The sequence below is a fragment of the Aptenodytes patagonicus genome, chromosome 5, assembly GCF_965638725.1.
Source record: "Aptenodytes patagonicus chromosome 5, bAptPat1.pri.cur, whole genome shotgun sequence".
Classification (NCBI taxonomy): Eukaryota; Metazoa; Chordata; class Aves; order Sphenisciformes; family Spheniscidae; genus Aptenodytes; species Aptenodytes patagonicus.
This window is the reverse complement of record NC_134953.1, coordinates 56,680,514-56,707,470: the sequence shown is the minus strand read 5'-3', so window position 1 is coordinate 56,707,470 and position 26,957 is coordinate 56,680,514. Positions and strand designations below refer to the sequence as shown.

The 26,957-nt window shown below is 43.2% G+C and overlaps 2 protein-coding genes across 4 annotated transcripts; one reads left to right on the top strand and one right to left on the bottom strand.

The window, feature by feature from the left end:
• Positions 1-3,989: 3,989 nt before the first annotated feature.
• LOC143161192 (quinone oxidoreductase-like) lies at positions 3,990-13,866 on the bottom strand. 2 transcript variants are annotated; one of them, XM_076339900.1, is made up of 9 exons: positions 13,809-13,866; positions 11,071-11,195; positions 10,581-10,733; positions 8,698-8,861; positions 7,823-7,874; positions 5,588-5,737; positions 5,069-5,170; positions 4,880-4,975; positions 3,990-4,618 (listed from the first exon to the last, which is right to left on the bottom strand). In XM_076339900.1, exons 2-9 carry the CDS (start codon positions 11,179-11,181, stop codon positions 4,457-4,459), a joined length of 990 nt encoding a protein of 329 aa, XP_076196015.1. In that variant the 5' UTR covers positions 11,182-11,195; positions 13,809-13,866; the 3' UTR covers positions 3,990-4,456. The 2 variants fall into 2 exon arrangements, with proteins under 2 accessions (XP_076196015.1, XP_076196014.1); XM_076339899.1 differs by lacking the exon at positions 13,809-13,866 and adding an exon at positions 13,351-13,417.
• A 141-nt stretch (positions 13,867-14,007) lies between these two features.
• On the top strand, positions 14,008-26,694 carry LOC143161193 (tRNA wybutosine-synthesizing protein 3 homolog). 2 transcript variants are annotated; one of them, XR_012995483.1, is made up of 7 exons: positions 14,008-14,222; positions 15,013-15,093; positions 19,875-19,973; positions 20,804-20,875; positions 21,159-21,292; positions 22,199-23,455; positions 25,863-26,694. XR_012995483.1 is itself a non-coding variant. In XM_076339901.1 (6 exons), exons 1-6 carry the CDS (start codon positions 14,049-14,051, stop codon positions 22,419-22,421), a joined length of 783 nt encoding a protein of 260 aa, XP_076196016.1. In that variant the 5' UTR covers positions 14,008-14,048; the 3' UTR covers positions 22,422-26,694. The 2 variants fall into 2 exon arrangements, 1 of the variants encoding a protein (XP_076196016.1); XM_076339901.1 differs by having other exon boundaries at positions 22,199-26,694.
• The last annotated feature ends 263 nt before the right edge of the window (positions 26,695-26,957 follow it).

The window sequence follows — 26,957 nt, the reverse complement described above, 5'->3', positions numbered from 1 at the left end:
TAACAACATGCAGCTGGGCAAGGAACAGTTCCCAATAGTCTCATTAACTATGCTAGCTAGATTTGAAGTAGCATGAGCACACGTGCTTCCATGGGTATCCTGGGAAGAATACAAGGACGCTGCCCAGATGTGTAGGGATGGGATTAGGAAAGCTAAGGCACAGTTGGAGCTGAATTTGGCAAGGGATGCAAAAAATAGTAAGAGCCTTTACAGATACATTGGCCAGAAAAGGACGATTAAAGAAACTGTACCACCTCCAGTAAATAAGACAGGAGAGCTGGTGGCAACCAACACGGAGAAGGCTGATGTACTCAACAATCACCTCTCCTATGAAGAAAGGCTGAGAGAGTTGGGGTTGTTCAGCCTGGAGAAGAGAAGGCTCCGGGGAGACCTTATTACAGTCTTTCCATATATAAAGGGGACTTCCAAGAAAGGTGGAGAAAGACTTTTCACTGAGGCCTGTATTAACAGGACAAGGGGAAATGGTTTTAAACTGAAAGAGGGTAGGTTTAGGTTAGACCTAAGGCAGAAATTTTTTTACGATGAGGGTGGTGAGACACTGGAAGAGGTTATCCAGAGAAGTTGTGGATGCCCCATCATTGCAAGTGTTCAAGGTCAGGTTGGATGTGGCTTAGAGCAATCTGATCTAGTGAAAGATGCCCCTGCCCGTGGCAGGGGGGTTGGACTAGATGATCTTTACAGGTCCCTTCCAATCCAAACCATTCTACAATTCCATGATACTTCAACTATTGTTATCCAAATCAACTACAATGACACAAAAATAAGTCTTTTTGCTAGAGCTCTAAAGAAAATTCTCTCTGGATTTCCATTCGCTTACCATAAATCATCCACTTTCCGTTAACAAGGTGCCAAAATATTTTCATCCATTTAGCAGTGATAGCACAAGTGACGTGGCTGTTGGAGAAGACCACATGAAGCCCAGGACCCACTTCTGGATCTGTTGAGACTGCACTTGGAGAACAGGAGGAAGTAAAGCTGTATTATCTCATTTCCAAGCAAGTATTTTGCATCTCTTTGCATAGCTATGCGCAAGAGAAAAATCAAGCAGAAACACTGGGTATTTTCTGAGACAGGTTTCAAACAAGCTGGCACTGCATCAGTTCTAATGATCCAACTATGCCTGGTCTCCTCCAAGGAGAAGTCATTTGGCAAGAAGGAGGATCTTACAGGTGACAGATGCTATCACCTGCAACGTTTTCTGTGTAAATAAGTCAACAATTTTCTACCACTTTTTTTAGTATACCTGGTATTTATATAGAATCATAGAATCATAGAATCCTTAAGGTTGGAAGAGACCTCTAAGATCATCGAGTCTAACCGTCAATCCAACACCACCATGCCCACTAAACCATGTCCCTAAGCGCCTCATCTACTCATCTTTTAAATACCTCCAGGGATGGGGACTCAACCACTTCCCGGGGCAGCCTGTTCCAATGTTTCACCACTCTTTCAGTAAAGAAATTTTTCCTTACATCCAATCTAAACCTCCCCTGGCGCAACTTGAGGCCATTTCCTCTCATCCTATCGCTAGTTACTTGGGAGAAGAGACCGACACCCACCTCACTACAACCTCCTTTCAGGTAGTTGTAGAGAGCGATGAGGTCTCCCCTCAGCCTCCTTTTCTCCAGGCTAAACAAGCCCAGTTCCCTCAGCCGCTCCTCATAAGACTTGTTCTCCAGACCCCTCACCAGCCTCGTTGCCCTTCTCTGGACATGCTCCAGCACCTCAACGTCCTTCTTGTAGTGAGGGGCCCAAAACTGAACACAGTATTCGAGGTGCAGCCTCACCAGTGCCGAGTACAGGGGCACGATCACTTCCCTAACTCCTGCTGGCCACACTAGTTCTGATACAGGCCAGGATGCCATTGGCCTTCTTGGCCACCTGGGCACACTGCCGGCTCATGTTCAGCTGGCTGTCAGCCAACACCCCCGGGTCCTTTTCCGACAGGCAGCTTTCCAGCCACTCTTCCCCAAGCCTGTAGCGCTGCATGGGGTTGTTGTGGCCAAAGTGCAGGACCCGGCACTTGGCCTTGTTGAATCTCATACAGTTGGCCTCGGCCCATCGATCCAGCCTGCCCAGGTCCCTCTGCAGAGCCTTCCTACCCTCGAGCAGATCAACACTCCCGCCCAACTTGGTGTCATCTGCAAACTTACTGAGGGTGCACTCAATCCCCTCATCCAGATCATCGATAAAGATATTAAACAAGACCGGCCCCAAAACTGAGCCCTGGGGAACACCGCTCGTGACCGGCCACCAACTGGATTTCACTCCATTCACCACAACTCTCTGGGCCTGGCCGTCCAGCCAGTTTTTGATCCAGCGCAGAGTACACCTATCTAAGCCGTGAGCCACCAGCTTCTCTAGGAGAATGCTGTGGGAGACGGTGTCAAAGGCCTTACTGAAGTCCAGGTAGACCACATCCACAGCCTTTCCCTCATCCACCAGGCGGGTCACCTGGTCATAGAAGGAGATCAGGTTGGTCAAGCAGGACCTGCCTCTCATGAATCCGTGCTGGCTGGGCCTGATCCCCTGGTTGTCCCACTCATGCCTTGTGAGCGCCCTCAAGATGAACCGCTCCATAATCTTCCCCGGCACCGAGGTCAGGCTGACAGGCCTGTAGTTCCCCGGATCCTCCTTCCGGCCCTTCCTGTAGATGGGCGTCACATTGGCAAGGGCACATACGCTAACATGTCTACAAGCTTGGAAAATATTTCAATTCCAACGACTCTAATAAAAAAACCAAAACCAAACACCACTGTGCAAAAACAGAGATCAGGCATAGGTTTTTGTTTTGGTTTAAGTATGTCTGCCAAGTACAATGAAGACACTCAAATGTCAGCAAGAGTTCAACACGAATAGTGTCCAATTTTCTGAAAGGAGCCAATTGTTCCTACAGGACACACAGGTAAAATAACTAATCCATTTCAAGCTCTAGAGACAAGTAGTGCGTCAGGATTTGATTTCTCCCAACCACACACAGAACAATCGTGGTCGATTAAGCACTAAAACAAAATGTGAAGATCTGATCGAGAGGCTGGTAAAGAGACAGATTGTGGGCCCCTCTCTTACCTTAATATTTTAACAAGGGATCATAAACATAGAGGAGAAATCCAGGCATTTCAAAAGATTTTGCCCATTATTTCCTTAGTTTAGATTAAGCAAAATGTCAGCAGAAATGAATGCCTGTTCAGAAAAAAATCACAACTTGGAAAATGGTAGTGTGATGAAGTTACTGTACATGGAAACTAACATGTACAGTTACTGAGGAAACTGTACGTGGGTTCAGAGAACGTGTGCTGATTTATGATAGTATGACACCAAACGAATCCAGACCGAATGTTACAAAGCAAGGAACCTTCACAGACAAAAATACTGCTAAAAAGTTTCTGTTTAGTAAGGACTCTCTATTCCTCAAAGGAACAGAAAAGCTCATCCTTGAAGTTGAGAAACTCTTCTGCAAGTGATGAATTCACTGCTCATTAGAGAATTATATCATTAGAAGGACGTGCCTGTAATACCAAACAGTATTTTGAGTGTAAAAACTGCCAACATATCAAAGAAACTGTCCTGCCTTAATTGGACTGTATTTGGAACAAGTCAACAATGTATACACATTCACTTACGAAATAACATGAATTCTCAGTACCCATGAAAGCAGTGCAGCCTCTCTTTTCTCCTCATTGTATCCAGGGATTCAGGTGACTTTAAATTTAATAAAAGTCACAGGAAGAATTGAAATCCTCGCTACCCAGCCATTTACCATCAAGGAATCAGCTGCTTCTGCCAATATGATCACTTACGAAGTAGCAAACATCAGCATGCAGCTTCAGAGTTATGGCCCCTTTGGATTAACCGGGACACTTTCACCTCAGATACTAAGTCAGGCACAGCAAAATGAAACTGCCTCTGCTTCCAAACAGTTCGTATTTGAGAGATTCTTTGGCCATCTTTTGAGCTGGAAAGTGAACTATTTTGGCAGTAAAAGCTTTTATTCCAAGTAAATTATGTGACAAAAGACGAACAAGACAAATTTTGTGGCTAAAGGATTTACAGAGTTCTAGTTATATGCGTATAGGTAGTTACATACATTTGTGTATCTGCTTAAAAAGCAGGCTTCATTTTGCTCTACCTACAGTGGCCTCACTATAACTTCACATAGAGCATGATATCAAATTCCAGCTTAGATATTCGTTTCCCCTGCATCACAAGGCCACACCAGCAAATTTATTATTTCCGCATCAGCCAAAAAAGCTACAAGAATTACTTTAAAGTATATGCATCTCTGCTTACTACAAAAAGAAAACAGATTGTTAATTAATTAATGTAATGCTGTTACTGTCAAACCTGATCAAAAGTATGTTTTATAACATACATTCAGTGAATCACGTAAGCAAATGTGCAGTTAGAACAGCTACAAAAAAAATGGAAAAAGACTTCATGGAAGGAGCACCATCTTTCCTCGAGCACCACTGCTATGAATAATGTCTTCATGAGCCTTAACTACTTTGTCCAGTGGATATTCAGAGCCTACAATTGGTTTCAGCCAGCCAGCTTCTATGCCATCAAGGAGTGCTGTTGCACATTCGTGCCTCTCCTCCTGCGTGTAATAAAGACAGCATTTACCACAAGGTCTCTACATTTTAGAAAAGTGTTGACTATTTATTTAAGTGTTACACCAAATTTCACAACCCAAAAATAATTTATGATGTTCTGAGATTAAATCAAAACATAAAGGAATGAACAAACAAGTTACTTACAGCGAAGTTATGCTTTCATCCCTACAAACGATTTTAACTGGAAATAGAGAGGTGTTGGAATAAGCCAACAAAACATTCTTTAAAATAAAAATATTTCTTACCTCAGTTGCAAGAAACAGACTAACTCCGATTATGCTAGATTCTTTACTCATAGTGTCTCTTGGATTTATCTCAACAGGACCCCTACAGCCCACAACCTGTTACAAACGAGTTACAAGGTAGTTCAAGTTATAACTGTTGAATTGCGTTGCTAAATGCACAAACTAAAGTCAGTGGCAAAAAATACTTACCATCACCCTTCCTGCATAGGACAACAGTTGCAAGTCAGTAGCAAGATTGATGTTAGAGAGCATTTCTATTATTATATCAACTCCTTCCATCCCTGTGTATTCCTATATAGAACACAATATGTTATTTAAATCACTCCAATTAGTGCTTGGGTACCACTGTTTATTTCATATGCTACAGATAACATACATTTTACAGTTTATTGTTTACATTTTAAATACAGCCTTTGTACTAAGGCTGACAGCTAATAAGTTTAATTTTAGCATATTTTGATATGCTGAATTATGATATGCTACCATATTGGAATTTGCTGGAATGCAAGAGTTTCTAAATGCCATTGCCTGTGAAGAAAGAGCTCAGCTTTTCCAGCCTGGAAAAGTTTTTCCTTGTGTAGAAATGAAAAAGGCAGTACACTATTGCTCCTACATAAACCTACTTTAAAAAACTTCTGCAAACAACTGTTCACACTTTATTAGTAAGAAAAATACATACTGCATCACCTAGCCCTGATACATGCTTACCTTAATTTTATCAATGTAATTCGCTTCTCTGTGATTAAATGCTTGGTGAGCGCCATTTCTCAGAACCATGTTCATGCCTTCCTCAGTTCCCGCTGTACCCAACACCTTTAAACCACAAGCTCTGGCAATCTGACATGTTGCTATTCCCACCTGAGGGGAAAAAAAAAAGGAAAAGAAAAAAAGAGAAAAAGGAGAAAAAAAAAAAAAAGTCTTTTTTCTCTTTCTTTCTTAGCATTTTAAATTTTATATATTCTACCAGCAACTTGGACCTTACCCATTTAAAAAGCTGGCCTGGTAACATTTTTTTTTTTGCCATAATAAGTAATTTGGATCTTAAAGATAGCCAAACAGTCTTTAAAAAAAGAAAAGATATTTACAGAGGCATAGTAAAGTTTTGTGGTTTTTTTAATAGCTATCAGCATTTGATATAAATCCATGCAGAATATTGTCTATCTGTTAAAGTTGGGCCATATATATTTGATACAAAGCCAAGGAAATTCGTCTCTTCACAGAACCACCTGCTATTGATACCAGCATTATATATTGCAAAGAAAATCTGCAAGCACAAATTTTATTAACACTACTTTTGCACCTTTCACAAACAGATTAAATGGTATCTTTAGCAACCAAATTCTCCGTGTCTCATACCAGGTTTGCACTCCAGAAGATGTTTAGAGGTGAGGGATGCCTTCACAAAAACCTGATGTTGGAGCCAATGATCACTTGAGGCATACCAATGCCATCTCTTGGTTTTGCTTTGCGTCACAGCAACAGAATGCGAAAGCAAAACGAGGGAACAGCTGACATGTAGAATGCCTCCCTGGGATTCAGTCCCAGCTGGTCAGCTTCCTGAGGCTACAGATTCGGCAGCCCGCTGTACCGACCATACAGATGGATACCTCCTCCAGGATATGTTAAGATACACACGTTTTTATATTTTTTTGGGGGGGAAGGAAACAAACAAACAAATAAATACACAAACAAAGACGACCATAAAAACTCCATTCCGTGGCTCTGCTATTTAAATTTGTATGTATGAATAACACACAAAATAAATGGACAGGCTTCTCGAAAAAATCTACCATGACCATCTGTCTGGCCAGGGTCTACCCAAACTGTTTGCCAAATGTGACCTTGTTTTCTCACCAGCAGATCATCAGTTTTCAACTAAATGAAAAAACAAACACCGTTAATTAAAATACATCATGGCCAGACTGATTTTCAGAGAAAAATTCAAAAGGAGGCACATTTTTAAGAATCATTATGGCAGTCAGCATCACTTGAAAGAAAAGATGCAGCACAAACCATCTTTTCTCTTCAGCATGTGCTTCATACCTATACATATCTCACTGCTTTTACAAGTATTCCTATAACAAAGGTTACAAGTCCACAGAACAACAGATTTGCATTATATGCCTCTGCAAACCAAAGGCAATATATCTTTTCAAGAAACACAAAATAAGTAAGAATAGAAACACTACATTTAGTTTAAGAAGAAAAAAGAGGCTATGATGCTGAATGTCATTCTAGTATCTTAGAATGAGACCTGAATTCCTCCTCATATGAGACTGTCATAATCACCTTTTTGCTGTCTACCAAATAATTAAGGAAACTTTGCCTGTTTATAGCAGCTGCTTGGTGCATCAGCAGAAGCTAAGCAACAAAGTGCAGAGTATGGGGGATAAATTAAACTAGAATGTTGTGTGAAAGAGATCTAAAGTTAGCTTGTCGTGTAAAACCAAAGAAAACTGTATGTTCAGTTTAACGCAGTATTCAGCCATGAATTTATACATTGCAGCATCTCTCCTTGTGCAGCTAGCGCTTAGCTAATAGGTAAAAAGATCCCAGAAATGCATAGTTGCTATGCACCAGTGATTACTACTCAGAGAACTGAGAACAAGTTGTATATATTTTAAAACCACAGCTTTCTGCTATTGGTTTTATCTCAGGAAGACCAGTTATAAAGCTTCCAGACCAACTTCTGACTGCAGCAGTGTGTTTATTATGTGACCCTCTGTACCAGGGGCCTTACACAATCACTCATGCAGTTTCATAGTTGTTTGGAATAACAGGGTTTGCTCTAAGAAAAAAGTATCCTAAAGTGTCTGAAATAAAAACCTAATTTTGTTAATCCATTAATTGATACAAATGTGACCATAAATCATACCACAGACAAAAGCAGGTACAAGGACAGAAAGCAGCATTTCTTATAACTTGCCTTCTCAAAATACTTACTCCCCCACTCGCACCATGCACGAGCACACTTTCCCCTGCTTTGGCACGCCCTCTGAATGGAAAAACAGAAAATATTGGCATTATGATTGCAGTACATGATCATTAAGCATCAGATTGCACATACTGACATCCAATCTCATCTTTCACACAGTATTATTTCCAATCTACGTTATGGCTAAACAGGTATAATCAGCCTCTCTGGGAAAACAAGGAGGCAAAATAAACCATATCATATATGAATTTAAGTAATATGCAATTATGTCAACATGCAACTAGCAGCAAGTAACAGTCTGGTACTGAACCTCAGTTCAAGATCTTCACCTGTTACAGATCTTAAAATAAACCACGCTAGTCCTAATCATTTGTTCTATCAAGCTAAACCAGCTTTCCAGTCCTAAACTCTCACCCAGCTGACACGGAAGGAAGTCTGGCTTTTACTCGTTATACTGTCCTATGGCAACAGCCAGGACTGTACACAGTCTCTCTGGCAGACACGCTCACAAAGAAAAGAGGTGGGTCTGCGCTACAGCACATTGTCCGTTTAATTAAGAAATTAGAACTATTCCTGGTTTTCTTCCCTAGCTAAAATACCAATGAGTACTGAAAGAGAGTTACACGTTTTATTACGTGATACTTATCGAAGAAGTCTTTCCAGGTCTGTTCTCTTAAGAAGAAATACTTAACAGGAAAATACAGTCTCTAGCTTCTAGGTAACAATTATCTGGCAATTCCATCAGTATAACAAATTTAACTTAAGTGTTTTAAACATTTCCCACTCATTGATCTCTCCCCATTTTACAGGACAATGAAAATACGGGCTTCAATGTTTTAAATATTCAAAAGCAAAATGCACAAACTTAGATTGGGCACCTTACTTTTGGAAAAGAGCGCGATAAGCAGTGAAGGAGGGTATTCCAATCGCTGCTCCTTGCCTAAAGTCCAATTTATCCGACAAAGGAAAGACTCTATTAGCTGCAGCAACTGCATAATCTGCATATCCTCCAGAGATCGTACCAATGGTAAAAACTCTGTCACCTTTCTAGAAAGGAGGGAAAGAAAATAGAGAAATTAATCATCTCCCTTATTTTTTCCTTAATATACATTAAGAACCAGTTCACAGAAGTTTAGGCTATTTCTAACAGCTCACATTAAAAATAACCAGTTATACTTGTCACAGGGAAGATTTTTATAAATGCTAATACATACAATCAATGCAACACGAACCATATAATGTCATATACTTAGATTTAAGTGTCATAATTATAACCCCCACTCTACAGTGTAACACACAAACCTACTGTCTCATTAGTATTAACATGAATGAACCTGAACACTAAAGAATTCCATCCACAGATTCCAAACGCAAAACCTCAAAAGCTTTTACAAACACAAAAGAACCGTTTCTCAATTATTTTTGTTTAAACGTGGAAAAAAGATGTACTCTTAATATACCCTAAGGTAACTAAATATTGCTGCTGTTCTTCAACAGGGAATACTCAAACCAGCAATTCAGTAGGTGATGCAGGAAATGCACCACCTGGCAGTGTGCTGTATGCGTGTGCGCCTAGGCGCTTCAGTCCTGCCGATGGAGCACAGCGCCAGCTGCGGTGGTCCAGGTCAGCACCCAACCTTGTACAAGCCCGCTCGGAGAACGACAGCAGTATCCGTTAACATTCACAGTTACCGAGCTCTGATTGTTCTACTATTTGTATGTTGATCTCAATAAATATACAGCATGTGGACTGCGTCAGTTTGGTTTGCAGACGTCGGGTATTAACTCCTGTGCAGAGGGCTGCATATCAGCATAGCTGTTTCTCAAGCATTATGAGTATGCAAATGAATGAGCCTGGCTACTCAGCATTTTCAGGATGTCTGTCTGTGGCACGTACTGATCTCATCATCTCTCTCTTTCATGCAAGCAAAGAGCATCACAATTTCCATAAGAAACAAAAAGCACACACAGCAGATATAGCAAACTACTGATAAGAAACTACGAATAAACGTGATTCTTCTCTCTAGATAACCAAATCTCTCATCTCTCCCACAATAGTTACATAAATTCCAAGTCAGGAAATGCCAACACCATTTTAACTACAATTTTTTCTGTTTGTCTGAGACCAACAGCCTAGTGACTTGAAAGGAAGAACAGATTTAAAAACTAGATAAATTTCATAGATATCTTTTAGGAAACTGGTAATTGCCTTCTCGTGTCCCAAGGCCTTCCCCCTGAGAAAATCTAAGTAAAATTACTAGACTGGAATAATAAAGTATTATTTGAACAGTTTTAACAACAAATAAGTAATTTATGGGGTTTTGTAAGTCACTAAAATAAAGGCTATTTCCATTTCCCCCAAAAAAAATTTACAGAAAATTTTTCAGTTCTGCCTGAAATTATTACCTCAAGCAGGAAGCATCCAACTTCAAATATTTCTGCAATGCCATAAAAATAGTTCTGAACCACAACTTTTGTACACCAGATATCATTGCTTTAAGCAGACAAACTGAAGTGCCTCTTCTGAGACCTTTTAACTCTTGGAGGTCAACAGCATTAAAGACTTCCCTACAGTTCTATCTACAGACTGGATTGCCAATATGATCTTGCTGCGTGCTTTTACCAGTCAATGAAGGTGATTTCCGCTCCCCCCCCCCCCCGAACAGATTACATGATTATAAGCAATAAAACCAGGAACAGTAGTATAGCAATCACACAAAGAGGATACAATAAACAATAATGAATTAAAACCCAATGCATAAATACCTTGAATGCAGTCACATGTTCCCCAACACCTTCTATTACACCAGCCACATCTGAGCCCGGAGTATAGGGTACAGCTGGTTTTCTAGCATGATTTCCAGACCGAATATATGTCTCGACAGGATTTACTCCACAGGCATGGACTTTAATTAACACCTAAAAGAAAAGATGCTTCTTAAGCAATAATTAAAAAGATTTAGAACTTGAATTCACAGCACAGTATCATGGCATTTTAACCAAATTCTTAAACAGAGTCAGCAAAAATTCAGTGTTGAACTGAAGCTATTCCATATAAAGGATTTCCTAAAAATATGTAGCCCATATAACAGTAAAAAGCCCACGTTTGTTAAACGTGATGTCTCAGGTAGTATGAATACACTGATCAAAAACTACATGTTCAAGATTAAAAGTTTTGTTTTGTATTCTTCATTCGGTTCTGAGTGTACCTGTATCATTCAGTATCATTATTTCAGTTCACAGAACTCATATATACCTGATTTTCTTTTGGATCAGGAATTAAGACATCTGACTGGAGTTTAAGCACTTCAGGGCCACCAAATTCAAAAACTCTGACAGCTCTCATCACATTTCTTGTGGCTGCCATAGCGATCAGAATATCTGGGGGGAGGGGGGAAACAGTAATATTGTATTGCCTTCGTAATTTATTTTGCATCTTCAAAAGAAAGAAATCAAACAACCGCCTGTCAAGCAACTGAATAAATAGAACCTCACTCCTGATTTACATTTGGGGTTTGTTTGTTTGTTTTGGGGTTTTTTCCCCCAAATCTTGCAAAAGGCAGAAAATTAATCCTACCATTTGCCAGACTTTATGGGTATTAAGAGAATCACATGCAAATAATTTATCCGTAGAAGTATTTCTACAGCAGCTCCCATGAACACTGCACTGCTATCACATATGCAGAGATGTACAGAACTTTGGGGAAAAACATTGATAATTTACTATTACATCCTGGTGAAATAGCCTGTCGTACATTGGCTGACTGCGTAATCTAGCCAAGTGACATTCCAGTCACTGCTCCTGCTTACTATTAAACATCTATGCAAAAAAAAAGCAACAAAAAACTACTCATCAGCTATCAAAAACAGAAGATACCATAGGACATTAAAACAAGCCAGGAAAAACTGAAGTGCAGATATTCAAGATTCCAATCCTTAATTCCAGCTGGATTTCACCACTGCAGCTGTAGGTGACAGAGACCATGAACCACAGCCCTCAGCGGCTGCAGCTCAGAGCCTTGTATGCATTAACGGAAGCAATGACAATTTATCAACACGTGAAGCTGTAACTATTCCAACTGCATTCATTTGTGAAGTATTCTAACAGAACACTGCAAGCAAGCTACTCCTACTACTGGAAAAGTTATACACAATTCTTTCAGAAATCTGATCGATTCAGACAGAGGAGCTTTACTGGGTACACAGCAAATAATCACAGGACAGCAAACAGGCATACAGGAACCTTAATGACACCAAGAGATCATGCTTTTGGCCAACTCCAGCTAAAGAACTTTAGGGCTGTAGCCAGAGGTAGGCTTTTTCCCAAAGATGATTACAGCTTTTAAAAGTACCTGACTTAATCACTATTTTTTTCTCCTAGCTAATACAGTCTGTAAGGCTTCACATTTTTGGTTGCCTGTTCAAGTCAGTAAGAGTATTAGTCACAAGGATATACACAACTAACATTTCCCTTGGGACACGACAAAAATCTACACTGCGAAGTAATTTCTGAAGCATAGGTCACTTTTATACGTAGTGATAATAAACCAAATTAAAAGAAGGCTTCTATTCTGCTCAGAAAAAAAACTGGACCTGTAGGTTTTAATAAATGATTCTGCAGTATGATGACTGATCGTTAGGATGAGGCCTTCTCTAGACAACTGGAAGCAGCCCCGATATCCGCTGGAAGGGGCAACGGGTGGGCACAAGCAATCCAGGAGGCTTCCCGAGTGCCTCGGTGACAACGTCCTGGCACAGGCGATCGAGGAGCGGAGAGGAGAGGGGAGGTGTCCTCGTATTCACAAGCAAGGAAGGACTGGAGGGGGACGTGGAGGCTGGGGGCAGCCTTGGCTACAGCGACCAGCAGATGGTGGAGTTCAGGACCCGGGAGGAGGGAGCAGGGCAAGCAGCAGGACCACAGCCTGTCGGTCAGGAGGGCTGGCTCTGCCCCTTCAGGGAATCCCACGGGATTCCGGAGAGCCCCGCGGGGGTGAGGGGGGGCCCAGAGAGCTGGCTGAGAGTCAAAGATCAACCTCCCCAAGCTCGGTGGTCCCTCCGGAGAAGCACACCACCAAACAGGCCCGGGCGGATGCAGGAGCAGCTCCTCAGGCAGAAAGCGGAGCAGGCAACGAGAGGGGACCCGGGAGGCGCCCCCCAAGCAGGCGGGGATGGGGTCGGGAAGGCCACGGCCAGCTGGGGTTGAACTGCAGGGCACCAAGACGGGCTTCCGCGCGTGCCCCGGGAGGCGAGGGGAGGCGAGGGGAGGCGAGGGGAGGCGAGGGGAGGCGAGGGGAGGCGAGGGGAGGCGAGGGGAGGCGAGGGGAGGCGAGGGGAGGCGAGGGGAGGCGAGGGGAGGCGAGGGGAGGCGAGGGACGCGCGGGCGCGGCGGCCCCGAGCTGCGCAGGGTCTCCCCCGCCTCAGAGCAGCCGCCAGGAGCCCGGGCCCCGGGGCGGTCGGGAAGTGGAGCCTGGTCCTCCGTCGCAAGCGGGGGCACAGCCGGCTGAGAGGGGCCTGACCCGGCTCCTGGGAGGCTCACCGGCTGCTCAGGAGGGAAACGGGGCCGCACCGCAGGAACAGCCCGGGCCCGCCGCGGCCCTCGCCCCCGCAGCGCCGGCGGGGAGGCCCCGCCCCAGACACGCCCCTCGTCACCAGGCCCCGCCTCGGACACGCCCCTGCAGTCAGGACGCGCCCCTCGCCGGCAGGCTCCGCCCCCGGACACGCCCCTCGCGGCCAGGCCCCGCCCAGCCAGCCCTCGCAGCAGCAGCCGCCGCCGCCGCCACCGGAGGTCCCGGGGCTCCCGCTGGCAGGGCCGGCCCGGAGCGCCGCGGCCACGTCCGCCTCGGCCTGCGGAGCCCAGCCCCGCGCGCCGGGAACAGCCGGCACGGGCAGCGCGGGACCGCCGCCGGCCCCGCCGCCCTGCAGCGGCCCGCCCCGCTGCCCGAGGCAGAGCCGAGTCCCGGAGACCGCCGGGGAGCCCTCGCGCCCACCGCCTACCTCCGGAGCGCTCCTGCCCCCGCGGCGGAAAGCGGGCCCGGACCGATCGGCGGCGGGGGCGGGGGCAGCCAGGGGGCGGGCGCGGCGACGGGCGTGCCACAGCCCGTCCGGGTCGCCCGCCCCTCGGCCGTCGCGTGTGGAAGTTTGGCCCTCGCGGGCTCCCGTCAGGCTCGCGCGGCGGCCGCCGTAGGTGTGGCACGGAGGTCGCCGTTGCGGCGCCGGGGCCGCCGCCCCCCCCTCATGGCGGCCTTCCGGCAGTGGAAGGCGCAGCGCCTGGCGCGGGCGGACGCCAGCAGGAAGGGCGCCCTGGACGAGCGCGCCGCCGCCGTCGTGCAGCTCCTCAACGGGCGAGCCCAGTTCTGCACCACCAGCTCCTGCTCGGGCCGCCTGGTCCTGGCGCAGCGCAGCGCCGCGGTGAGTCCCGCGGCCGCCCGCCGCTGGCACGGGGCTGGGGGGTCCTGGAGATCCCGCCGCTCCCGTCGCGGCAGCAGAAGCCTCGGCTCTCGGGGCCCTTCGAGCTGGCCGGGCCGATGCGGGTCGGCGGGGGCGGCTGCGAGCGGCTCCGGCGGCGCCTCTGCCCGGCCGCGGGCGCGCCGGGCTCCCGCCGCGCTCTTCAGCACCGGCCAGGGCCGCAGGTTTTCTCTGCCAGCGGCCACTTGGGTGAGGCGCGGGAAACTTGTGACTTTTCTCCTGTCGGTGCGGCGCAGACCCTCGATGCCGTGCCCTGCTCGCCTCGGCACGCCGCGGGGAGGCCGCTGGCCGGTGGAGGGGTTCGCGCCCTCGCAGCGCTGGCGAAACCGGGAGCGTGGCACCGGGAGCGCGCTGGGCACGCGGTTTGGGAGCTCGGAAAGCAAATCAGTTTGACGTGGAAGGTTTTGGTGTACGGTGCGGTAGAAGGCTGCTGGCGCTGAAAGCGGCATTCAGTGGTTCGCTGTCTCTGCTCCAGTTTTCCATCTCGATTGCTGGGACATAAACCTCTCTGATGCTAGACCTCAGTTGTACAGCTTCATCTGACTGAGAATGTATGAAAGCATAGATAAGTCAGTTTTAAACTACTTTTATGTAAATATATTTTCCTGCGTTAAGAAAGCATGCTTTTTTAAAAGCAATTTTATTTACTCTGAAGGACCGTTTTTTTATACAAGCACAAGATCAGACATCATCTATCTGTAGTGCTAGTTTAACCGTTTCTCTTCATTACTAGGATACAAACAGCTGTGAGATCCAGAAGAAAAACTGCACGTGGCTCATGGTAACACATGAAATGTGTATCAAAGACGATGTGGTAAGAGGACAATGTGATACAACTTTTATATTTAGTTAATGTAATGTTTCTAATGTCATGGAAAACACGTCATGTGAAATATAAAGAAATTTTTAGGTTTTTTATTTCTGTTACTGAGATGAGTTGACGCTCTAATTTCAAAATGAACTTTTCTCTAGGCGTTCTACTTAATAAATTCTTAAGACGTGTTTTGAAGAGAATGCTTTTAAGCTTAACGCTAAATTCTCTGCGTAGTTGTAAATGCAGCTAATATGAAACTCGAGTAATTTCTTACTGTCTGGAGTCGCATAATCTCCGCATCACGATAGCTCGACAAGAAGTCAGTGATTACTACTGCTTCTGTAGCAGAAGACTGTCTTTCAGAAAACGATTTCTGAAAATCTAAGGTACGGTGATTCTTATTTCTTAAAAACCCTTTCCTTATTCAGAATAAGCAGAAATAATGCTTTTCTAAGCAAGTGTTCTTCCTTTCCTGAAAGATTACTGTTAGTATAACAATGTGTTTTTCATTTCTACAGCTTTTTATCTGCTCTTTGTTCTCCCTTCTTGTTGGATTGCCAGCAAGGTATCAGCTGGAGACTAGATTTGATTTAAAAGCCTTCCTATCCAAAAGTAAAATAAGCTTAATTTCTGTAGAATACTTCCTGGTCTTTGGACAGTGATGCCATAGTCATTAGCAGATGACGCTGGGCTAAATGAAAACAGTACGCTCCTTGTTAATACCGAAGTAACAATTGCTGTATGAAGCTAGGCGTTTGCCTAGTGAAAGTTCTGTGTCAGGCAGCATCTGAGATGATGCTTACTCAAGCAGCAACGTTCCTGCAGGGGACAGATGCAGGATAATGTGGCCTTTATCCCGTTCTCCAACAGTTAGAGCCTGACATACACCTTAATGCAGTAATTGTAATACCTCTGTCAGAATGGGTCAGTTGTGATTAACAAATATTTTGTGTTGTCCTCATTAACCGTTTCATACGTTATGGCCATTCTTGCTTCGTTGTTTGGGTCAGCTGTTCCAGAAGCAACCAAAACGAATTCCTTTGTTTCTGTTAAATGTAGATGCGTTCAGGTAAGCATGCCCTTGGGCATGTTCATTTTGTATGTAGTAACTCCTTCAAGACAGTTAAAACTGTCTTGAGTTAAAAAAACCTCTTGAATTTAAAACTGTCTTGAGCCCAGCTTGCTGTGCTAACAGCTCTTCATTTACAGACACCTGAAACTAGTGTAACAGTGAATCTCTTATACTGCATTTTTAATTTAGTGTCTTAAAATCCCCTGAAATTATTAAAAAAAAATATATATATATATATATATAAAATGGGTTTTTTTTCAGTATGCTTTCAAAATAGTCTGCTCTCTGCATACATCCCTTTGCTTTGTCTGTCCCAAAAAAGAAGCGGTTAGACCTTACCAGGTCTAAATTCTCTCACTCAATTCATAGCTCACTTTACCGTATGCATACATTCTCACGCATGCACAGAAAAACTCCTCCAAAATATTTGTCTTCATTAGTATTTGTTCTAGCAAAGCAGAGCTTGCTGAAATTTCCATCAGCAGATTTCAGGCTGAGTAGGACACAGTAGGTTGTTGCTGACTCTTATGAGAGGAAATGCTCTGATTTTTCCTGTTCCCTTTAACAGGTAGACGGGATTTTTTTTTAATGCATGAATTGCAAGTGTAAGAAAAATGTCTTTGACTGATTTTTAAACTACTGTACTCCAATGTATGATAAAGCTTTGTGAGTGCGGTATTTAGGAAATGAGAAGGGAAGTCAGGATCTTGTATGCTGTGTGTTGTGCTTTTCGGCTGTCAGATCATTTGACCTCACTGCGTATATTAACCGCAACAATATGAACATAGGATGTTTGTTTTGTAAATTATTTTTATCCCTGTATCCTCTCAATGCTTAGAGAAAAAGCATCGTGTATTACGCAGTACCTCTTTGCAAGGTTATTGATATGACACAAATACGATCTCATAATTACACAACAGTGTAAAACTGAAGCGGTGTACTTTTTTTCCTTGACGCACTATTGGCGTGAATCTCAACCACCTTCCACTTTGGATTTTTGGATGTGTGTACACCAGAATTTGGCCAGCTGCCGTTTAATACTTTAAGAGGTGCATGTGCAGACCGTTTGCTTCTACCAGGACCTGTGCACACATAGTTTTGTCCCCATGTCTGTGTGGACAGACCCGTAAGGTATGCAGTCAGCTGCTGGTTTTGCATATTGCTGACAAACCGTCCAAATGTCTAGCTTGAGTGTCAGTACAGCGTATCTCATGAGTGAGGTGTCATCTCCTCTTCTCGTGAGCGGGCTTTGCCGAATGCAGTGGGCTGTGCACTGCCCTCGTCAGACTGTAACTTCTACCCGAGCTAGTAACATGACTGCAGCTGTGCAGCGCCGTAGTGAAAGTGTTTGCTGTAGTACCGACATACGCTCTTTGTAGAACAAGGGCTGCGTTCTGCGTTACTGTAAACGTGCTGCCGTGGTCAATCGTTAAATGCAGTCAGCTGTTTTCTGCTTCGTATCACTTTGGCGATTGCTCCTGTGTTTGGAATAGAGGGATTTTCATTTGTGTGAGGTTTTTTACATATCACCGGCAGGTACTTTCTGTCATTCTATGACAGCAGTTAGACTTTGACTCTTTAGAGATGAGGGGCCTAATCCTATTCCCACTGGGTGTTTTCCCATCGGCTTCACTGGGAGCAAATCGGGGCCCCAGACCATTAGACTTAATAGAAAATTACTTTCAGTATTTCCCTATTAAACTGAGTTTGCAGGAAATTAATGATTTAGATGCAGTAAGATAATAAAAAACCTTTACTGAAAATATTTTGTTCCATTAATAAGCTTTTTGAGGAAACAAGTATTGTAAGACAGCTTTGGGACAGTGCTAACAGGCATAGATGATTTCAGTCAGCATGACTTTCTTAACTAGTTGTATTCTCGTTGAAAAGCTACCCCTAGAGTATCTGCTAAATTACTTAGCTTTGTCAGAGAAACAGAAACCCTTAAGACACCCTCACTGATATCACACACGCTGATCGCAGCTAGTAATGTGTTCTCTGTTATAATACTTGTCTCAGAGACAAGTCTGTCTAACTTGGCTGCCACAATGGATGCGGATCATTTTGCTGAATGCTCTGTTGGCCAGAACAGAGTTCTCAAACATGGGAAAGCGTCTGAAAAGGGAACATGGAAACGTGCCTGAAAAGGGAACACACGCGTCCATGGCAGGTCCCAGCCTGTGTTACGCACCATGCATGCCGACTGCCGCGTGAATTTGTGTTCCTCCTGAAATCAGCACAGCCCAAGCAGACACTACACTACACTACACAACGCGGCGGCCTCAGGAGTATACACAGCCAGCCTTGTGCTGTGCTGTGGTGCACAGAGAAACCACACGAACTCTGCAGAGCCCAGCTTTGGATAAGGAAGCTGTTTGACCGTGCTAGCCCACTCTCAGGCAGGGTGAATTCACCACAGTGGAGCACTGTGTCAACACAACTCATTTCCAGGCCCAAGCAAATGCTAAATAAGCTAGCTTAGGTATTTCTGTACAGCACTGCATTATGCAATGCTGATCGTTTCTGTTTCTCATCAGCTTTAGCACAGCTGTGGTTACTTGGGCATTTTTTAAAATCTGGCGCACAAATTACAAACTTAGCCATTCAGAAAAACCTGCTTTCAACTTAAAATAAGAATATATATGGAGGAGATGCTGCATAAATACATTTAAATACTTTTCGATGTTTAAAGGAAAGGAGAGAGTGTTACTTCAGCAGTTTTCTTTTATACCATCATGTCTTAAAAAACCATATGAATTTGATTATTTGCTGAAGATTTTATGGAATATTTTCATTTTAAAAGAAAGATGAGAAGGGCTAGACAAAACAACAAAGTATGGGAAAACAGCTGAAATTTCTCGAGTTAACATAGCAAATTTTTTAGTGCGGTGAATTAAGCAAGTGAAGGCAAACAAGAAGGGGGAGCAAATAGTGCTTATGATTAAATAATCACACAATTGAATAGGTAATATAACTGCCTCAAAGTGACCTTTCTGAATGGAAGAAAGTAATACTGGACCTCAGAGAACTGAGGGGTCTGAAGGAAATTTCTTGAATTTTGTCATTACTGTTACCTCTTTTTTTTTTTTTTCTCGTCTTGTGGGTTTATGCCTCTAATTTCAACCTCTGAATTTTTTATCTTTATAAGTCTTATACAGTAGGCTATGCATTATTATTTAAAGTAGGATTAAAATGTGATCAAGTACATTAGGCCATGAATTTAATCTGCTGAACCCCAGAAAGTTTCTGAAGTTGAGGAAGGTACTTCAGAAACTAAATGTCTTTGATTTTAAAGAACAGTTTAAAAAAAACCCCAAAACTAAAAAAACCTGCTTAGGTTTCATGTGATTGCAGTAAAACAGTCTTCTTCCCTTGCTGTACTGACTGTATCGATCCGTTTGAATGTACAAAGAAATAAACAGGGAAGTGCACTTTTTCAAGTTTTTAAAGTCTACCTTGTGATGAGTTTCTATCAAACCTAATCAGTTTAGCAAACAGAATCATGGAAATCCATGGAATTTCTATGTGCTATAAGCAATGAAAAATCAAAAGCAGCTGAACAAACCTGATTGCTTGGAACTCATTTGCTGCATTGTTAATGCTTGTTTCACACACTGACTAGCTGTTATTTTCTTTTTTTTTTTTTTTTTTTTTGCAGTAACAGTACACACTTGCAGTATTAATATAAATATTTTGGTTTATTTTCCAGATGACAGCACTAGAGAAAGCCACTGGTGACGTTGTGCTCAAGTTTGAGCCATTTGTTCTTCATGTGCTATGTCAAGAGCTGCAAGATGCACAGCTTCTGGTAAAATTACATCAAGTAACAATGTTACATTGTTGTTCTGTTATATTCCTTGCTGTAAAAGTACTGGCTCCTGAGTAAGCTTTAGCACTTAGGAATAGTCCCAGATGTGCTGTGTGTTTAATAACTAGGGTAGTAAAAGTAAGCTGATGAAGAAAACACAGCTTTAAACTTAGTAGAGATTTTGCTGTACTTCTTAGAAAACAAAATTACTCAACTACAATTCAGTGTTGAAGCTGAAGCAGGTTGCCTGGTAAAAAATGTTTTCCCAGTGAGCCTGGGTTGCTTTCACTGGCTGAAAGTGATGGGTTTTTTCAGCTGTCATTTTGCTACCAGCCAGGCCATTTGGCTCCAGTGTTTCAACTAATTGAGTAGTACCTTTGCCTTCTGCTTTTCCAGAATGACTCTGGAGAGTAACGCATGATGGGCTTGTTCCTTCATTAATGTAGAAGAGAGTTGATTAGCTTCTTTTATAGTAGTGCTGCGCTTTCAGCTATAAAAGTGTTGCACGACTGTCTATATGGTTACCAGCTCTTCAAGATGAAATAGTACAGTGCCCAGAGAGACGTTAATGTCCCATCTGCGCTAATGGATTAAGATTAGACAATCAAGATTGACTATAGTTCTTTGAAAACCAACCACAATTTGTGATACGACATGGGTTTGATCTTAAAAACATTTTAGTGTAACTATTATTGCATTAATTTGGGGAGATGGTTTTGAATAAGTTTTTTTTCAAAACTGAGATTATAAACTGCATTGCAACCCATCCATAATTATTTCTTGCTGTGAAAGTGTATAAGACCTGTTTAAGGCATTTATTTGTTCTGCAGCATTCAGTGGCTATTGATTCTGGGTTCAGGAACTCTGGTGTTACAGTTGGCAGAGGAGGAAAAATTATGATGGTAAGGAATTTTCTACTTACCTGTAAGAAATGTAATAAAATCATATCATTACTGTTAACCTTGATTTTTTTACGAGCTAAGATCTGAACTGTAATGTGATTGACAGCTATCACAGGGCATGCTGTAGCAAAGAAATATCTTTCTGCTTTAGTTGACAGCACACTAACCAATTGTGTGGATAAGTGGGGTTTTTTTTCCTGTAATGAACTCCCCATGTTATTTAAATAACCTTCATAAAATAAAAAACTTTATTCTAGATAAATCCTTCTGTGGGTGTTTTTAGGCTGTCCGGAGCACTCATTGCTTAGAAGTCCCATTGAGCCACAAGGGGAAATTGATGGTCTCCGAAGAATATATTGAATTTCTGATACATGTAGCTAATCGAAAAATGGAAGAAAACACAAGGAGGATTGACAGGTTTGTAAGAGTACACCAATCCTATTCATGACATCTAAATCCAAAAGCGAGAGAGGTTATGTAAAAAAAAACCCAACCAAACCAACCAACCAAAACTAGACACACCCCCCCCCAGAGTCTAAAATACAATTTCAATTAATTTTTTGAGCTCTGAAGACTATAAACTGTTTAAACAAAAACCTATAAACAACATGAGTTTGCAGACTGTCTTTGTTACTGAGTAGGGTTTAAGTTTCTTTTTCTAATGCTAACAGCATTTGTTACTCTAACACAGTAACCATTTCAGAAGTATTCCGATTGCAATGCACACTTTAATCCACTAAATGCTTTGTATAGTTTCCAAAACTGATGATTTTATGAAGGCGGTGGAAGATTACACACACTTGGTGTCTTTACATTTGTCTCCCGCTGAGGAACAGAATAGGCAGAAGAGCCGAAAAGCCAAAAAGCATGAGGATCAAAAGGACGCTGGAGAGACGCCTACATGTACTAAGACCAGTTTCTTTTTATATGTCCATTGAAAATCTCTGTAGTTGTTAAAGTTAAAAGTAATTGCTAATAGTAGCAGTCCATCTGATCATTAATGCTATCATTCATCAGACGTTTAACCTGATACCATTTTATAGTTTCTGTAAGATTAACAGGGTCTTAATGGCACATGAGTACATCCACTAATGGATTTCTAACATACAAGCATTACAAAGAGAAGTGGCATGGCACACGCAAGGACGCTTGCTGATATTTCTAATCTTTCTTCCAGCATGGGCTAGAACATTTCAATGTCAGTAACGATTTTCTTCTCTTACACGTTTTGGTTATATTACACAAGCATTAGTTTCTCAGAGTAGTTTTACAGATCCTGAGCAAACCTACAAAAATAATAACTACGCAATTGTTTCTTTCTAGATTCTACAAATGCTTAGAGTTAGCTTTGAAAACTGCTGTCAGTGCAGACAACTCGCCTTCTGAGGAGACGGAGAAGAATCGCTCTGTGTACATTCACAGGAGAAAGAGAAAGACCATCCAAGAACAAGATGTACACACCTCTCCAAAGGATCACAATGAAGAATTGGAGCCTGAGGATGATACAGGAAGCAATCTTGATATTTTTGCTGAAATCATGATATAGACTAAGGCATTTGAAAGCAAATGGCAAACTGAGTAATAATTGCAATGCTCTTTGTAAGAGATATAAATACTGCTCTGTTCTAAGTAGTAACACTCTCATGGACGTTTACCAGAAAAAAAGGTAATTAAACAGAATTGTGAACAGGTTTAATGCCACAGAAGCACAGAGAACAAAACCGTAGAACGTTTTGGGGTTTTTTTTAACAGCACCGTTGAATTAACAATCTTTCACTCTGTCTGTCAGTTATCACAGAAATAACTGGTTTGCTAAAGCCTTTGGCCACGTGCTCTATGGAAGCGTTTCACTTCCAAATGCTGGGTTTAGGCCTTCTGATTTTTGCAGAGCAGAGAAACTCTAAAAACTGGGTTGTTATCCCTGAAGGTTGTTAAACCCTGTAGGACCTCTGCAAAACAGTGTGCACCAATATAGACGGCCCTTTCAAAACAGGCAGCTGAAGAACAGTACCTGATGTGGAGGTTAGAATAGAAAAGTAGAAGTTACGTACTGCTCTATGCCGGCTTCAGCCAGGTGCGTCCAGGATCCTTCCTGTCTCTTGCACCGGGCGGCAAAGTTGATGCCGTTTTCCTGCACTTTACTGTCTTTCAGGCTCCAGACCCACTGTGTTCATGTGTTCCGCTTCCCTTGGCCAGCGGCCATTAAGTGTTATTTTTCTTTGCATCTTTTAGCCAACTCTGTATGCTGATAGTTTGTTAGCTCACTGACATATCATTCTATGTGGCCAGCACCCATCTTCAGTTCCAGCTGTTGGGCAGGAAGTCAGCCAAAGTGTACAGTAACGGGCTTTCTTACCAGGCCATGAGCCACTGACGTGCAATAAATGTTAACTATAAAACAGTGCAATAATTTGTGCATTCCTGTATTGTACTGTTGGAAAAGTCACTCCATACTTGTATTTTTCAGAAAAATGGTGAATTTGTAAACCTTAGCAACAATGGATTCTGAGCCCACCCTTTTATGACTGAGTGATGGCTAACTGCAAAACAAGACCCTTCCTGAAGGAAACGGTTTATTTGGTACAGTAACTCCCAGTTCATATAGGTCATTGTTTCCATTACATAAGCCTATGTCTTGGGGACATTTTAATTCCACTGTAAAAATTTGACATACTAGGTGGCAGCCAAAGGGAAAAGTAATTGGGGGCTTTAAATAGATTCTGGAAGACCTGGTAGGCTGTGCTTCCAGTAGCAGGCATGCCAAAACAAGTAAACTTGAGCCTTTTGTGTTGCTTGTGTTACGAACTTACAGCTTGAACAGTTTGGTGTGCTTGCTTTCATCCTATTTCTGGTGGCTTGAAAGACCTTAGCAGCTGGTTGGGGCATGGGAAAGTGAGAGGCCAACACCTTTCCGTCCTTGCAAGAAGATTGCGGTTGTGTCAAGTGAGTTGCTGGGTGGTTGATGCTGTCCTTGGCTGTTGGCTGTGAGCACATATTGAGCAAATAGCAGAAAGAGCAGGCTCTACTCTTTTCCTCCTTTGTGGAGGGGGCGAGGCACTGGTGACAAATTTTGAACATTTTGAACGTTCTTGTTTTCCAAGAACATCAGCTTGTGAGATGACCGAGAACATAAGATGTTGAAATACCACAAGAAACCTTCAAAAGTAATACGCTGCATACGCTGTTCTCAAACCTCGTGTGTATTTGGGTGGACTAATCCTTGTCTAATTCTAACTGAACCGGGGCAGGCGAGGAGGGGGGAGGATCATGTCTAATGCCGAAGAGCTGCTTGGTAGGAGGCATGTAGCAAGCGCCCGCCACCTGGCGGGATCAGAGCGTGTGGCGTGGATGCGGTGGGGCTGCCGCAGCGGGGATGTGGGTGAGCAAAGCCAGAGTCCCACAGCCCGTGTAGCAGCAGGCATGCGGGTGGGAGCAGCCGAGGGTCCCCACGGCAGGCCAAAGTGACAGCAGCTCCTCAGGGCATGGGGACGTGACTTCTGCCGCGCACATTATCAGAGTAGCGCCAGGGCAGGGGGCTTGCTTCAGGCCTTCGCAATCACAAGTTTTTGTAGACCTTCCTTTCCATTCTGAGGCACAGCTGCGTTTCTTTGAACTGAGCTGAACCGAAGCCCCAAAGCTTCCATCAACACAGAGCAACATCTGCTTCAGTGCGGAGGGGCGGGCGGACCTTGCAGGCCAGCTACTCTGGCAAAGCCCTGGTGAACTGCCAGCTGGCCGTCCCTGTCCCCCTTCCCGCTGGTGGGGGTCCCACAGTTGCCGCAGGTACCTCCTCACCACCCGGGGGGCGGCTCCTGTGTGCGAAGGAGGCAGTTGTTGCTTTTAAAAGCAGGGGGGTGGATTTCAGAGAGTTTGCTTAGAACAGTCTGAACCGTCTTCTGCATTTAAAGCAGTCCTAACAAGGTCTGGCTCTGGTCTGTTAGCAGTGACTGCAAGTGACTGTAGATGCTGTTAATGAACGTGAGCAGTTTCCACACGCTTTGCAGTGCTGTTATCTTGCACCACACGTGGAAAGCTAAAATTCAGCACTGAAAAAGCAGAGATGCAAAGAAACCGTATCAGACTTCAACCCCAGCCCAAAGAGTCCATATTTTGGAGACCAGAGGAGGCCTGTTTCAGAATTCAGCGAAGGGTAACTTCCAAGTCCGTACAGTCATGAATGCACCTGTGTAAGGTGGGAGAGGGATCGCAGATACTAATTTTGTGTATAAACCAGGACTTCGGTATGCTTTCAAGGGCAGAGCTGTGGGGCTATGTATTGGGAGGAAAGCGTATCAATGCAACTACTTCATCTTTTAGGAAGCTTCTTTTTTCTTTTTTTTTTTGTTAAATGCAATCCAATGCACTACAATAATGGCCCAAATCTTTACAGTATGTAACAGCATGTAGAGGATTTACGTTCTTAGAGATATGGTTTGTCAGAAACTGATGTGTGATATGATCCCACGTTCCTCTGAAAAATGATACCAAATTCAGGAAGGTTTTTGACAGTCTTAACCTAGAAAGGTTACCCTAACTACTGCCATCTTGTTACTTTATACCTGTTAACTCCAATTCTTGAAGACTTAGGGACCTCATACAAAAAACCAAAACAAGACCCTACAACAAGAAAAATAAACAGTTGCCTGACTCTCAGTGAAAGATTAGGGAATCATGTTACTTCAGTGCTTAAAATATTGAACAGTTTTTGTAAGGTTTTTCTGATTTTTTTAACCCCCCTGAAGGTTTCAGAGGGTGATACTGAGGTGGTGTTTCACTGTCCTCCAGCCGTGCCAGGAAGGTGCAGAGCGCCGGCACCACCCTGCTCCACACACCGCTACCCTTATTTGCCCATATACCAGGGGATAATCATGCTTTTCCCCAGTCTTACCCAAGTTTCACAAGTTCCTTTCGAGATTAATTTTATCAAGCTGTGTTTTATTTCCAGCTCCTATAACTAATTCTGTTACGCTTTAAATGCAATATTCAGCTGCAGACTACAGGCATCCCACTGGACAAAAAGGCTACACGCAACAGGAGGCAGCAGCCTTTGGAAAGGTAATTCTGGGGCTCGTGGCGGAAGAAAAAATTACCAATAAGCAATGAGATTCCTAAAATTGGCAAATCTTTACCATTTGTAAGTGTGCTTAGCCACTTAATTAATGAAAGGGTATTTTCAGCCCAATTTTCCTATTTGCTTTTGCTATGTTAAAGTATTGCAACATTTAAAGTTACAGTTTCATTCACGTTGCATTCAGTTGTTTCTGGGGAGGCAGATGCATTCATTCACTCTAGTACCTGATCGTCTTTTCTCACCCGTAACATTTAGCATCCATACCAGAAAAACCACTTTAAGTTGTCATTCCTCAAATTAGAGCCAAAGGGTTAGCCAGTTGTGCTCACAAATGGCATCCAGCCGGCACTTCAGCATGAAAGTCACTTGACTGATTCACCAAGATAATTCTTTACATGCAAATCACAGGTGTCACAAGCACAAGTATTTGCTTGAAACAGCTTCTTCCTCTGAAACTTAAGTTCTTAAATCAGTTTACAAGAACGTAACAGTAACAGCATCAGGTTGCAGTGGAAATCATTGTTTTCAAACGGAGTTAAAACTCGGGATAGGACGGCGTACCAGCCACCACTCCTATTAATGCTTTACTTGAATTTGCCTGAGTCTATGCATTCAACAACATGCAATTGTATAAAATTTAGTCTCTTTTTTTAAAAATAACTTTGTACTATTAAATATACCATGCACTGGAGTTTTAGAAGGTCTTCGGTACTTTTGGTTACTGAAAATACACCATTACTTTGCAGTATCTTGTCAATTTGATTTTATATAATGTGATATTAAGGAGGATGTTTAACTTCTGGTCTTCCAAAAGTTGAAAATAACACCAGTGCAGCATGCTGTGCATTTTCTAAAAGAACCTTTGAAAGGAAATTCGAGTCTTTCAAAAAACAGATAATCATGTGCCTAAGTTTGCCTAGCTGCCCGCTTAGTATCTTTACAGCCAGAGAAAGTAAAGCCTGTAAGAATTACTGTCTCAAACCTGCTGGCTCTGGTGTGACAACAGCAGAC

What these genes read in the sequence shown, in the direction of transcription:
- LOC143161192 (XM_076339900.1), bottom strand. Translation starts at nt 11,181, where the DNA reads ATGGCAGCCACAAGAAATGTGATGAGAGCTGTCAGAGTTTTTGAATTT. An exon ending in ATTACATTGATAAAATTAAG is followed by an intron (nt 5,171 to 5,587) that starts GTAAGCATGTAT and finishes TGTTCTATATAG; the next exon opens with GAATACACAGGGATGGAAGG. An exon ending in GTCTGTTTCTTGCAACTGAG is followed by an intron (nt 4,619 to 4,879) that starts GTAAGAAATATT and finishes TATTACACGCAG; the next exon opens with GAGGAGAGGCACGAATGTGC.
- LOC143161193 (XM_076339901.1), top strand. Translation starts at nt 14,049, where the DNA reads ATGGCGGCCTTCCGGCAGTGGAAGGCGCAGCGCCTGGCGCGGGCGGAC. An exon ending in TGTGTATCAAAGACGATGTG is followed by an intron (nt 15,094 to 19,874) that starts GTAAGAGGACAA and finishes TTTATTTTCCAG; the next exon opens with ATGACAGCACTAGAGAAAGC. An exon ending in GAGGAGGAAAAATTATGATG is followed by an intron (nt 20,876 to 21,158) that starts GTAAGGAATTTT and finishes GGGTGTTTTTAG; the next exon opens with GCTGTCCGGAGCACTCATTG.